This window comes from Callithrix jacchus, chromosome 1 (genome assembly GCF_049354715.1).
Source record: "Callithrix jacchus isolate 240 chromosome 1, calJac240_pri, whole genome shotgun sequence".
NCBI lineage: Eukaryota > Metazoa > Chordata > Mammalia > Primates > Cebidae > Callithrix > Callithrix jacchus.
The window spans coordinates 182,155,093-182,167,828 of record NC_133502.1 but is presented as its reverse complement, the minus strand read 5'-3'; the positions used below and the strand labels follow the sequence as shown (position 1 = coordinate 182,167,828).

General features: G+C 56.5%; 1 protein-coding gene across 15 annotated transcripts in view; it reads right to left on the bottom strand.

Annotated features, from left to right (window-relative positions):
* The window catches only part of ADAMTSL2 (ADAMTS like 2), a 40,503-nt gene that overhangs the window by 14,243 nt on the left and 13,524 nt on the right, over positions 1-12,736 (bottom strand). For all 15 annotated transcript variants that reach the window (XM_078331112.1, XM_078331143.1, XM_035262160.3 and 12 more), the window contains 2 exons: positions 7,219-7,567; positions 6,016-6,388 (listed from right to left, as the gene is read on the bottom strand). In XM_078331112.1, the coding sequence (XP_078187238.1) occupies positions 6,016-6,388; positions 7,219-7,567 (722 nt within the window). The remainder of the gene's footprint in view (positions 1-6,015; positions 6,389-7,218; positions 7,568-12,736) is intronic.

The window sequence follows — 12,736 nt, the reverse complement described above, 5'->3', positions numbered from 1 at the left end:
ACCCATCACAGGTTTCAAGGGGAAGGTTCTGGAAAAAGCTTTCTCCTCCCTCTTTAAAAATTAGAGGAAACGTTAAAATGGGGGTGGGTGGGGGGTTTCCCAAGACCCTGTCATCTCAGAACAAAAGTTCCCTGGAAACCTGGAAAGCTGCCCCAATGGGGGCCACTCACAGCACCCAGACGGGGATGAGTAAGTCCTTTTATGGAAGGGAGAACCCGGAAGACCGACCCCTAATGCTTGATTCAGAAAAACGCTGAACTGTGCTGACCAGGTCCCCAACAACTTTCAACAGCTTTAAATTCTCCCCAAGAACAAAAAGAGACAGAAAGATCCAGTCCATGCCCCTCCACCCCCACCCCGGGAGACACTCTGCCATCTTTATCTCATTACACGCTCTGAGCCAGCAGGCAGCATGACTCATGCCTGACTCAAGAAAGAGCGGGCCTGGTTCAAAATAACCCTTTGGATTTTAAGCACCAAAGGTATTTCTGGAGGAGCTGCCCACATACTTCGCAGCAGCACGTGTAGGGCAGAGCAGATGCAACTCTTGAACACAACCCTGCATATATTTGCACAACAATGCAACGCCTAGCGGGTTCCGTTCTTGGAAGTAGCACCAAGGAAGCGGAACACCCAGGAAATCGCTGAACCACCAACCCTTCACTTGCCTCCATCTGGAAGGAAGACACTGCCCCTCTCAACTGTGAAAGTCGGAGCTGCTAGACTGGGGCTGGTGACGGCTGTGGAGTTGCCGCCAGGGTGCTCCAGACCGCCTGTCGCTCCTCGGGGTCCTCGGCCCAGCTGCCTGGCCAGACACAGGCTCCTGGGCTCCCCAGGCAGAAGCTCTCAAGCCACTGTGTTTGTTTATAAATGAGCCAGAAAGTGCTCTGTTCTCTCCCCTACTAGGCTGCGGAGAGGGACTCCAGTCTCTGTGTCTCAGACGCCTGTTCCCAAAGTTGGAGTCTGGTGACAGGGGCCCCTCCCTTGATTGTTTGAAGCTTTTCTGGAAAGATGAAAATAGCCTTTCCTTTCTGGGCTGCCCCTTTGATTTTGCCTTCTCTGAGCAGACACAACTTCCTGTGTTTGGACAACTCAGCCGCGACGTGGCTATTCTGGCCTGGTGGCTTCCCCGCCGCCTCCCCCGGCCTTTATGTCTCCCGACCATCTCTAGTCCCGGGCGGCAGCATCCTTTGATAGTAGGCCCCGGGGAGCAGCGGTTTCTCAGCAGCCGGGGCCTTTCTCAGTGATGACAACCTAGCTGATCGATTCCTGAGGCCCCGACAGGCACTGAAATTCAATACATCCCAGCGTGGGGGACTGGGAGGGGAGGGTAAGAGTCAACCAAGGTGGGGCAGGGGAGATACTTCACAAAGCGACCTGATGATCTGAAAGCTTGTGCCATGACCCTGGCCTGAGGATCACTGACTATCTGAGCTGGTGGGCCCTGAGGATACCCCCTGACAAGCCCCTCAATGAGAGATGGGAAAACAGGCCCAGAGGAAGGCAGAGATGCTCAGCTCACACAGTGCGCATGCCGTAAGCCAAATCTCAGCCTCGGTGCCACTCAGATAAACTTATTCAGAGGGCTCTGACCATCAGAGAGCTGGCCTCCCCCACCCAGGCAAGGGGTCCTGAAAGGTGCCCCCCACTTGGAGCCTCAATTTTCTACGGAGAGCTTCTACTTACAGGAGGCCTTACCGTGTGCCTCACACACCGGACACCAGGTAATGCCCTGGACTGCCCTGGGAGGTGAGGAGGGCCCACACTGAAGATGCAGAAACAAGACAGCCAGTCTTGAGAAGCCCTGTTCCCATGGGAAGGCACTTTGCTCAGGACCCCCTCTTAGACTCAGACACTGCACCCAAAGCAAGGCCCAGCCCTCCCCACCCAAGTCCCAAGAACCAGCCAGAGGCCCACCCACCCAAGGCTTTGAGCATGCCAGGGTCAGGGTGAGCAGACAGCCCTGTGCCACCCCTGTGGGAAGAGGGGCAGCCGGAGGAGGCTCAAGGCCACGCTCTGTCCACATCTGCAAAGCAGGGTTTCCGCCCAGAGCCTGCTGGACATGCCCAGGACATCCTCCCTACACCCTGCAGCCCCCTGCATTTCAGGGGCCTCAGAGAACAGTTTGAACAAAGGGGCAGGCACCCCTGGGCACTCCTAGCTCACCAGGGAGGCTGGCTTTCTTGCTCTGGTCCCAGGAGCTGGATGGGTGGGAGGGTGGCCCCAAGCCATGTCACCTTCAGAGTGACCCCTGAATCTCCCATCAAACCCAGTCCCTAAGCCCCAAGGAGACGCACTCAGCACTCCTGGCCCAGGCTGGTTCAGTCCTGCTTGGGTCTGAAGTCAAGGGGCTTGGATTGCACCTCAGAATATAAAGCCCAACAAAGGCCAGTGGGCCCGTGCCTGCCTCCAGCCCCCATGACCACCTGTTTAAAATAGCCCCCAGGCACATGCGAGTTGCTGAAAGTATGGGGACCTGCAAGGGTGGCCACACTCTATCTGGGGGCGTTGGCACCAGGGACTGAGCTCCAGCAGGGACACGGCAGGTCTGGAGTCACCTTGCTCACAGCCAGTCCCTGACCTAGTGAAGCTCCCAACCTCAGTCTCCTCTAGGTCAAGCTACAACTGCTCAGGCATCCCCAGCTGTGACTATCCAGGTGTTCCTGGCTTAGACTATCTAGGTGTCCCCAGCTGTGACTGTCCAGGTATCCCCGGCTGTGACTGTCCAGGTGTTCCTGGCTATGACTATCTAGATTATCTAGGTGTCCCCGGCTGTGACTGTCCAGGTGTCCTGGCTGTGACTGTCCAGGTGTTCCTGGCTATGACTCTCTAGATTATCTAGGTGTCCCCGGCTGTGACTGTCCAGGTGTCCTGGCTGTGACTGTCCAGGTATTCCTGGCTATGACTGTCCAGGCGTCCCCGGCTCTGACTGTCCAGGTGTTCCTGGCTATGACTATCTAGACTATCTAGGTGTCCCCAGCTGTGACTGTCCAGGCGTCCCCAGCTGTGACTGTCCAGGTGTTCCTGGCTATGACTATCTAGACTATCTAGGTGTCCCCAGCTGTGACTGTCCAGGTATCCCCAGCTGTGACTGTCCAGGTGTTCCTGGCTATGACTATCTAGACTATCTAGGTGTCCCCAGCTGTGACTGTCCAGGTATCCCCGGCTGTGACTGTCCAGGTGTTCCTGGCTATGACTATCTAGACTATCTAGGTGTCCCCAGCTGTGACTGTCCAGGTATCCCCGGCTGTGACTGTCCAGGTGTTCCTGGCTATGACTATCTAGACTATCTAGGTGTCCCCAGCTGTGACTGTCCAGGTATCCCCGGCTGTGACTGTCCAGGTGTTCCTGGCTATGACTATCTAGACTATCTAGGTGTCCCCAGCTGTGACTGTCCAGGTATCCCCGGCTGTGACTGTCCAGGTGTTCCTGGCTATGACTATCTAGACTATCTAGGTGTCCCCAGCTGTGACTGTCCAGGTATCCCCGGCTGTGACTGTCCAGGTGTTCCTGGCTATGACTATCTAGACTATCTAGGTGTCCCCAGCTGTGACTGTCCAGGTATCCCCGGCTGTGACTGTCCAGGTGTTCCTGGCTATGACTATCTAGACTATCCAGGTGTCCCCGGCTGTGACTGTCCAGGTGTCCTGGCTGTGACTGTCCAGGTATTCCTGGCTATGACTGTCCAGGCGTCCCCGGCTCTGACTGTCCAGGTGTTCCTGGCTATGACTATCTAGACTATCTAGGTGTCCCCAGCTGTGACTGTCCAGGCGTCCCCAGCTGTGACTGTCCAGGTGTTCCTGGCTATGACTATCTAGACTATCTAGGTGTCCCCAGCTGTGACTGTCCAGGTATCCCCGGCTGTGACTGTCCAGGTGTTCCTGGCTATGACTATCTAGACTATCTAGGTGTCCCCAGCTGTGACTGTCCAGGTATCCCCGGCTGTGACTGTCCAGGTGTTCCTGGCTATGACTATCTAGACTATCCAGGTGTCCCCGGCTGTGACTGTCCAGGTATCCCCGGCTGTGACTGTCCAGGTGTTCCTGGCTATGACTATCTAGACTATCTAGGTGTCCCCAGCTGTGACTGTCCAGGTATCCCCGGCTGTGACTGTCCAGGTGTTCCTGGCTATGACTATCTAGACTATCCAGGTGTCCCCGGCTGTGACTGTCCAGGTGTCCTGGCTGTGACTGTCCAGGTATTCCTGGCTATGACTGTCCAGGCGTCCCCGGCTCTGACTGTCCAGGTGTTCCTGGCTATGACTATCTAGACTATCTAGGTGTCCCCAGCTGTGACTGTCCAGGCGTCCCCAGCTGTGACTGTCCAGGTGTTCCTGGCTATGACTATCTAGACTATCTAGGTGTCCCCAGCTGTGACTGTCCAGGTGTCCCCGGCTGTGACTGTCCAGGTGTTCCTGGCTATGACTATCTAGACTATCTAGGTGTCCCCGGCTGTGACTGTCCAGGTGTCCTGGCTATGACTATCTAGATTATCTAGGTGTCCCCGGCTGTGACTGTCCAGGTGTCCTGGCTGTGACTGTCCAGGTATTCCTGGCTATGACTGTCCAGGCGTCCCCAGCTCTGACTGTCCAGGTGTTCCTGGCTATGACTATCTAGACTATCTAGGTGTCCCCAGCTGTGACTGTCCAGGTGTCCCTGGCTGTGACTGTCCAGGCGTCCCCAGCTGTGACTGTCCAGGTGTCCCCGGCTGTGACTGTCCAGGTGTCCCCGGCTGTGACTGTCCAGGTGTCCCCGGCTGTGACTGTCCAGGTGTTCCTGGCTATGACTATCTAGACTATCTAGGTGTCCCCAGCTGTGACTGTCCAGGCGTCCCTGGCTGTGACTGTTCAGGTGTCCCTGGCTGTGACTGTCCAGGTGTCCCTGGCTGTGACTGTTCAGGTGTTCCTGGCTGTGACTATCTAGGCATCCCTGGCTGTGACTATCCAGGTGTCCCTGGCTGTGACTGTCCAGGTGTTCCTGGCTATGACTATCTAGACTATCTAGGTGTCCCCGGCTGTGACTGTCCAGGTGTCCTGGCTATGACTATCTAGATTATCTAGGTGTCCCCGGCTGTGACTGTCCAGGTGTCCTGGCTGTGACTGTCCAGGTATTCCTGGCTATGACTGTCCAGGCGTCCCCAGCTGTGACTGTCCAGGTGTTCCTGGCTATGACTGTCTAGGCATCCCTGGCTGTGACTGTCCAGTTGTCCCCGGCTGTGACTGTCCAGGTGTTCCTGGCTATGATTATCTAGACATCCCCGGCTGTGACTGAGCAGGCGTCCCCAGACATGGCTGCCCATGTAGCCCCAGCTGTGGCCTTGGCTCTGGAGGCCTGGCCCCGGGTGGACTCTCTCGTGGCCCTTGCCAGCTGCAATGCCAGCCTTGCTCTTCATCCCTGGTTTCAGGGTCTTTCCGCTCATGGAGGAACCCACTAGATCCTCTCCAGCCTCTGCTGAAGCCTGGGGCTGAGCGCGCCGCACTTGGGGAGCTGTCTAGAGGCCTGCCTCCTCCTAAAGGTGTGTGTGCCATGACTGTCCAGGCTTAGGACTCAGGGTCCCCAGGTCCTCGGGCTCTGTAACCTTGACCTCAAGTACACCACACCGCTCACCCTGTCCAAGCCCACAGTGGCAACCCCACCACTACTGGTGGATGTGGTGATGACGTTTCCATGCATAAAAAATGCCAAGCTCTGTCCCTGGCTTACAAGGCATGCTCAGAGCTGTTAGCTTCCTGCCTCCCTTCCCCACATCAGTTGCACACACAGGGCTCAGCCCTGACCCTAATCCACCAACATAACCTTTGGGGAAAGCTCACTCCAGCCCAGGCCTCTGACTTTGTGCTCAGATCCATAGGGCGGTGAGTGGAGGATCCCAGAAAGATGGGACCCTCTCTCCTCTACCTCTAGGTCCCCAGCTCTTCTGGCCAGAACCCCTGTAGTAGGGCCTCACCTTCTACCTGGCCTTGGCCCCATCCTGTCCCCGAGGGCCCTGGACAGGGCTCAAGGAAGTACCTCCTACCTGGCCTTGTGAGTCCTGTTCCCGGCCGAGGTGGGCAGACTGCTGCTGACGTTGGGGAACGGGGCTTCGGAGGAGCTGTTAGCAATCCTGTCACTGCTCAGCTCCAGGTAGGACCCGTTGAGCAGGTAAGTGCCAGCCCCCTCATTCTCCTCATAATCCACGAAGAAGCTCTCAGCCAGGGAACTCCTCGAGGCACCCTGAGCAAAGATGCTGTTCACGGTCTCGTTGAGGGTGAAGTCCTTCGAGTCAGCGCTTGCGCCCAGCAGCTGGTCAGAGATGGCGTTCGCCGAGAAGAACTCCTGGGAGACGAAGTGGGTGTCGACCTCTTGTTCATCCTTGTCCCCGGTGAGAGTCATCCCCGTGGTGTTGCGGTCTAGAGAGGAGACAGGTGGTCCAACCATGAGTGCCCCAGCCCTGGGGGCAAGGCCTGGGGAGGGGACCTGGATGAGGGGGCTGGAGACACCAGGATGAACCAAGAAGCTCCCAGAAGAGAGCTTCTGCCCAGTTAGAGGACACAGTTTGGCCAAGATAGAGGCATGAGGCCCGCTTTGACCATCTCTTGCCAACGGGAGTTCAACCATCTTCTGCAGTGGACTGAACAGCATCCCCCCGAAACTCATACACCCCCTGGAACCTCGGAGCGTGGGCTTATCTGGAAATGAGGTCACCATAGATGTGATTAGTTAAGACTCTCGAGATGACATCATCGTGGACTAGAAATATCCCTATTGGAAGAGTACACAGAGACACGGTCACAGAGGAGGAGGCCTGTGAGGACAGAGGCAGAGGCTAAAGTGACATGGCCACAACTAAGGGCTGTCTGGGGCCCCCGAAGCTTTTGCTCCCTGTGTTTTCCAAGCCAAGGTGAGACCAGGTGCTGGCTGAGTGAGTGACGGGGTGGGCGAGAGGTCAGACCATCCCAGGGTTGACTCCCAGCTCCTCCACAGTGGACTGTGTGACCTGGCCAAGCCACTCCCTCTCTCTAAGCCTCAGTTTCCCCATCCATCAAATGGGAGTAACCACATCTACCTCAAAGAATGCATGGACTCAAGATCCTATCCCAAGTCCTTAACTCTGCGCCTACCCAGAGGACATCTGCCGGCAGCTGGCAGCTGTTAGGAACCTCCTCTTGCAAAGGGCCTGAGACCCCTTCCCCAAGACCCCTTCCCCGGGCAGCCTCCCAGGCCCCCTCCTCCTGGTTACCTCGGAAGCTCTTGCCCCTGGGGGGCTCCTCGCAGGTCCTGCCGCCGGCCTGCTGGCACACCTCGTTGGTCTCCTGGCCCTGGCTCGGGCCCAGCTCCATCTCCAGGCCGGGGTGGCCGAACAGCCGGTTGTCCAGGCCCAGCTGCTCTGAGGAGGCTAGGCCGTACAGGGAGCCGTTGTGTGGCACGAAGCCCATGAGCCTGGCCCTGTCCAGGCCCTGGCTCTCAGCACTCTCGGAGGCAGGCTCGGAGAAGCCGTAGTAGATAGGCTGAGGGCGGTGCTCGTGCGGAGGCTGCAGCAGCGTGTACTCAAAGGTGATGGAGGGGCTTTTGCCGTTCTGGTTCCACACCTAGGGACAGAGATGTGGGACCCCAGCCCCTCCTTACTGTGTCCAGCCCCTTCCCCACAATCCCCTTCCACCAGAGCTATAGAGAGTATCCCGTCTGGGACTCAGTTGAGCCCCCCAGGGAACCACACTGCCTCTCCCAGCCCAGTGCAGTGTCCCTGCCCCAGAAGCATCCAAGTCAAAGCTTGGGAACAGGGCGGGGGCTGGGCGAGTGTGGTGTGGGGAATGGCCCACCCTGGGTACAGGCAGCAAGGGGCACGCTATATGCGGAGAATGTAAGTAATGAAGCCAACTAAAGCCCTCACCACGTGCCAGAATCCTGAGTAATCACAGCAACCCTCTCCCACCACCCTCCAACCCAGAGCCCCTCCGTGCAGGTCGATGTGGGAATACAAAGACCCAGGCTCTGCCTCAGTTCAAGACAGCACTGAAGGCTCATCCACGCTGCAGAGCTCCCTGAGGGATGGGCTGAGGCCGATGTCAAGACCTCGGGGCAGCCTGGCTTCTCCCTCCGCAGACCCCTACTGCCCCTCTAGGAGTTGCTGTTTCCAGAGATTTCAACCAAAACCAGCTGGTGTCAGGAGCAGGCAGGCCTAGGAAGCTGACTCTAGAATGGGATGTTGGAGCAGGATCACCTGCTGGCAGAGGTGATGAGGGCCCACCCGGGCGTGCCTGGAGCATAGAGACCCCCAGAAGACGGTAATGCCGTTGTGAAAAGGTTCACCGCCAGGGAACCGGGAGGAGATGCCAGGGGAAGGAAAGGCACTGTTGGTGCAATAGCTCAAGTGTCTGAGAGCTGGCTGGGGCAGGGGTAGGAGTTAAAAAGTTACAAAGGATTGTGGAAGTAAAGGACCCCAAGAATGGAAGAATGGCACGGAAAGGCTGAGGCTGAGGGTCCATGCAGCAGCAGAGAAAGACACCCCTGTGTCCTGCAATCGGAAGGCAGGATAGGGAGAGGCACCTGCAAGGAGCAGGGAGCACGCTTCTCCCAACTCTGCTGGGCCTGCTATGCTCAGGACAGAGTCCAGCCAGAAGCAGGGAACCTTGAGACTTGGGGTGTGAGGAAATCTTCAAATCTCAGACGTCCCAAGCCTTCAGGGCCTGAAAAATGGGCCTGTCCCATTCCTCCCTGTTAAAGCCAGCACTACCCCAGCCTGAAGATGACACAGAAACCTCTGCCTTCACAGCCAGGCGGGCCTCCCACAGGACCTGGCCTGGCCTCCTCTCCTGGCCACCAGATCGGTAGCTTGGCCCAAGTCACATTCTCACCCAGTCAGGGGAGTCCTGGGAGAAGGGCTGGACACCAATGGACGGCAGGACCAGCCTTCAGGAACTGCAGGCCCATCCTCTCACAACAAAGAATTTAGCACAGTGGTGAGAACTTTGGAAGGTACTGCCACGCTACTAGGTGGCACTTGGAAGCATAGAGAAGGCGCGGGCTGGCCTAAAGGATGCAAGCAGAGCCATCCCACCACACCCACACTTAACTATCATTTAGTCCCTGCAATAACCAGAGAGACCCTGGAGGACCTGCCACCCAAGCCTGGATGAGCGCTGCACCCTCCGCCAAGCGGCGGCCTCCACTGCCGGGGCGTGACCACTGAATGGTCTCTCCTAGAGCAGTTCAACTTGGCCTCAGACTGATCCTAAGCAGCCACCGACCTGGAAAATATGTTCTTTTCTATCCCTGTCAAGAAGGTGGACCAGATACTGTTTCATTCACCTGGGCCGGACAACCGTATACATTTACAGTCTTGACCTGGGCTGCACTTACGCTCCCGCTCCCAATTACAATACACAAGAAAAGCATCTGGACTACTCCAAGCACTGGACATTGGTCCTCCGCACTGCTGGCACCATGCGTATCAGATCAGATGAGGTCTTGGTAAAGTGCCTGTCTTCCAGAGGAGCAGAGATTCAACCCTGTGAAGATTCAGCAGCCCCTGACATTAGCAGAAATTTCAGGGTTCAGTGGCCAGACATCTCTTTGAGAGGAAAGGAGAAATGATGGTGTCTCATACCCTCCCCATGGAGAATAATTCTGGAGCCAGCAGACTCCATCTCCAAGAATATCTGTTTAATTCCTGTGCTGGGTTTCATTAAAAGCTGATGCTCTGGGTAGAATCCTGCATGAAGGGGGCCCTGTGGCAGGTCCAGACTGTGAGATAAGCAGCCTGCCACGTGGGTGGTATGACGTGGCAGATACTATAGGAATAGAGATATCTGTGGTGGGGAAAGACGTCAGATGGAATTTCTGGAAAGCTCGTAGGGAAAGCATAACATAGAACCCTTTGGTTCTGGAGCAAGGCCATCTGCAGCAAATAAATATACATCATTTGCAAAAACTTCTGGCATGCTGTGAGGCCCTGCTAGAGATGGAACACTTGAGCTACGGGACATCAGGCGACCCACGCAGCCAGAGCTGCCTCCGATCTGAGTTCCCTCAGCTCTGCCAGCAGCAATCCATCGTAAGATGGAAGTGTTACACCAGGACAAGGCACAGCCAGGACCAGAGGGCACGAGACAGCTGTCAGCAAGGGGCCCAAACTCCCCATCCAAGACTCTGGCTCCCACATCCCCTTTTTAGCTCACAGCTATGGCTGTGTGGGGCTGCTCTTACACGGCGAAGTGAGATCAGAGAAAAATGGCCAAACTTGATTCAGAGCTGGGCCGGCTTGGTATGAGGGTGCAAGCCAGAAGTGGGAATGACTTAACTAAAGCTCCATCCAGGGCAGGCCTGGAAAAAGTGCAGTGAAGGAAATCCCCCGATGGGCTTCAGGCAGTGCATGTGATGTCAGCATCCATGCAATGGAGGCAGAGCAGCCCAAAATGACAATATTAACTGAATCATGGGTGGTGGCAAATTGCTTGGCTGGCTGGTCAAGAGCCTGGATGGGACAGATCAAAGACGGGACCAGGAGGTCTGGAGGAGGTACCTGTGGCTGAATCTGAGGACTGGGCATGAAGGACGGAGGCCTTCATTTGTTAATTTGTGCCGGGAAGTATCACCATGCGAGAGGTGCTCAACACCCCAGTGGAAGACAGAATGGCCTTGCCTCCAGGCACAGCTAGTCTCTGGCATCAGTCACCCTGCTGCAGGCACAATGGGCGAATGAATCAGTGTGGTGGAAGGGAGGGAAACTACGTGTGGCCCCAGCGCACTGCTTCTCCCTCGCCACAGCCACCATAGCTCCTTCCACTCTGGAGCGTCCAATCTCTGGCACCCACACTAAGCCTGTAAACAGCATCACCTCTCAAGGAGGCCACTCAGCTACTGGGTGACAAGCTAATCACATCAGACCCCATCCATCCCAGAAGGGGAAGTGCTGAATCTGGTCCTACACACAAGTTGCCTGTCCTGCCCAGAGAACCTCAGCCAGCCCCGATGCCCTCACCGAGCATTTGATTGACCCAGACAGGGTACCGACAACATGGCATTGGACAGGGACCTACTTGATAGCAGATGGGGTGCCACAGTGGGTACATGACTGTGAGAGCCTCGGGGCCTGCCGTATACTGCAACACCCTGAAACACTGGGCCTGATGGAGCCATGGAGGGGAGGAGACCACAGTGCGTGCTGAGAGGCAACACACCTGTGAGGATGGGGCATCCCCTCTGAGGCACTACCCACATAAATCAAAGGATTTTCCTTTACTGTGGTTTTTCCGGGCCAGCCCTGGATGGAGCTTTAGTCAAATAGATCCCACTTCCAGTTTGCACCCTCATACCAAGCCGGCTCAGCTCTGGATCAAGTTGTGAGCTAGAAAGGGATGTGGGCACCAGAGTCTTGGATGGGGAGTTTGGGCCCCTTGCTGACAGCTGTCTCATACCCTCTGGCCCTGACCATGCCTAGTCCTGGTGCTGTGTGCCCAGTACGTGGACGACATGGGTCTGGGAAGCAGGAGGGGAAGTACGGTAGCTATCATCCCTAGCCACCACTTGGGGCTCTTGTGTTCCCCATCCCTGCGGCTCTGGGATCTGTGGTCTAGAGGCCTCAGTTTGCATAGCAGGGATGTTTCCAACAAAAGACACAGCAACAGTTTCATGATGCCTTAGGCTGCGGCTACACGTGGTAGCCAGGGCTGGCCCAGATGGAGCTTTAACTCAAGCACTTTGAGAGGCCAAGGTAGGAGGGTCACTTGAGGCTGGGAGTTCAAGACCAGCCTGAGCAACATAGCAAGACCCTGTCACTATCTAAAAAAAAAAAAAAAAAAAAAACAGAGTCGGAAAGGTGTTGTCTGACCCTGGGGCCAAAGAATCTGTGTGGCACCTACTGATGCCCTGGGCATCTCTTGGTATCTCTTGGGCAGAGGCCCCTTGTGAAGATAACCGGATGAAGGCAGCAGCCTCAGATTGAGAAGGCCATGGAGACCAGGGTCCCCTCACTGGATAGCCACCCGGCCCCGAGGAAGTGCTAACCCAGGCTAAGGGGAAACAGAGTGCGTTGTGAAAGAAGGAAACTAAGTATCGGTTGTAGCCCCTACACCAGCTGCAGCTCATCCCACTGAGCTTCCTCCTGTAAGGCTCCCTCAGAAAGAAACCAACGCAAATCTAGAGGAGCTGTTCCCTGCCAAGGCAGACTTGAGCAAAGCACGTGGGTCCAAGCCATGCAGGGGGTGGACCCTGTACCCCACCCTTCTGTGATCTGGGGTGGGCATGAGACAGTTCACAGCTGTGCCCCACCCCGGGCATTTCCCTCAGCCAGAGGGAGCTGTCTCTCCCCAGGTTATGCTCCCCACAAGGGGCAAATACACCTGGTAATATGAGATGCCCTCCTGCCCCAACTTGAGATGATGCTGACCCCCTTGGGATGGGCTGAGGCCCTGATGAGACTATGTCACAGCTCATCGGCTCCTTCTGTCTAGTCCCATCCCCTCCCGCCCACACCAGTGTTCCCAAGACCGCTCCTGACACTGCTCCCCCAAGCCCTCTTGCACAAAAACCCCCATCTCAGAGTCTATTTCCTGGGGCCCTGACCTAAAAAAAACAGTCATTCCAGCCAGGAGGCGAAAGCAGGTGGTCAGTCCACCTCCACACACAGCTCCAGGGCAGGGCCAGGTAAGCACGAACGATGGGTGGGCCCATTTGATTCCCTGCTCTCTAGGAAAGCTCTTCCACCAAAAGGCAGTGCAGGGAGATGGAAGTCCATCCTCTGTTAGAGACCCCTCCAG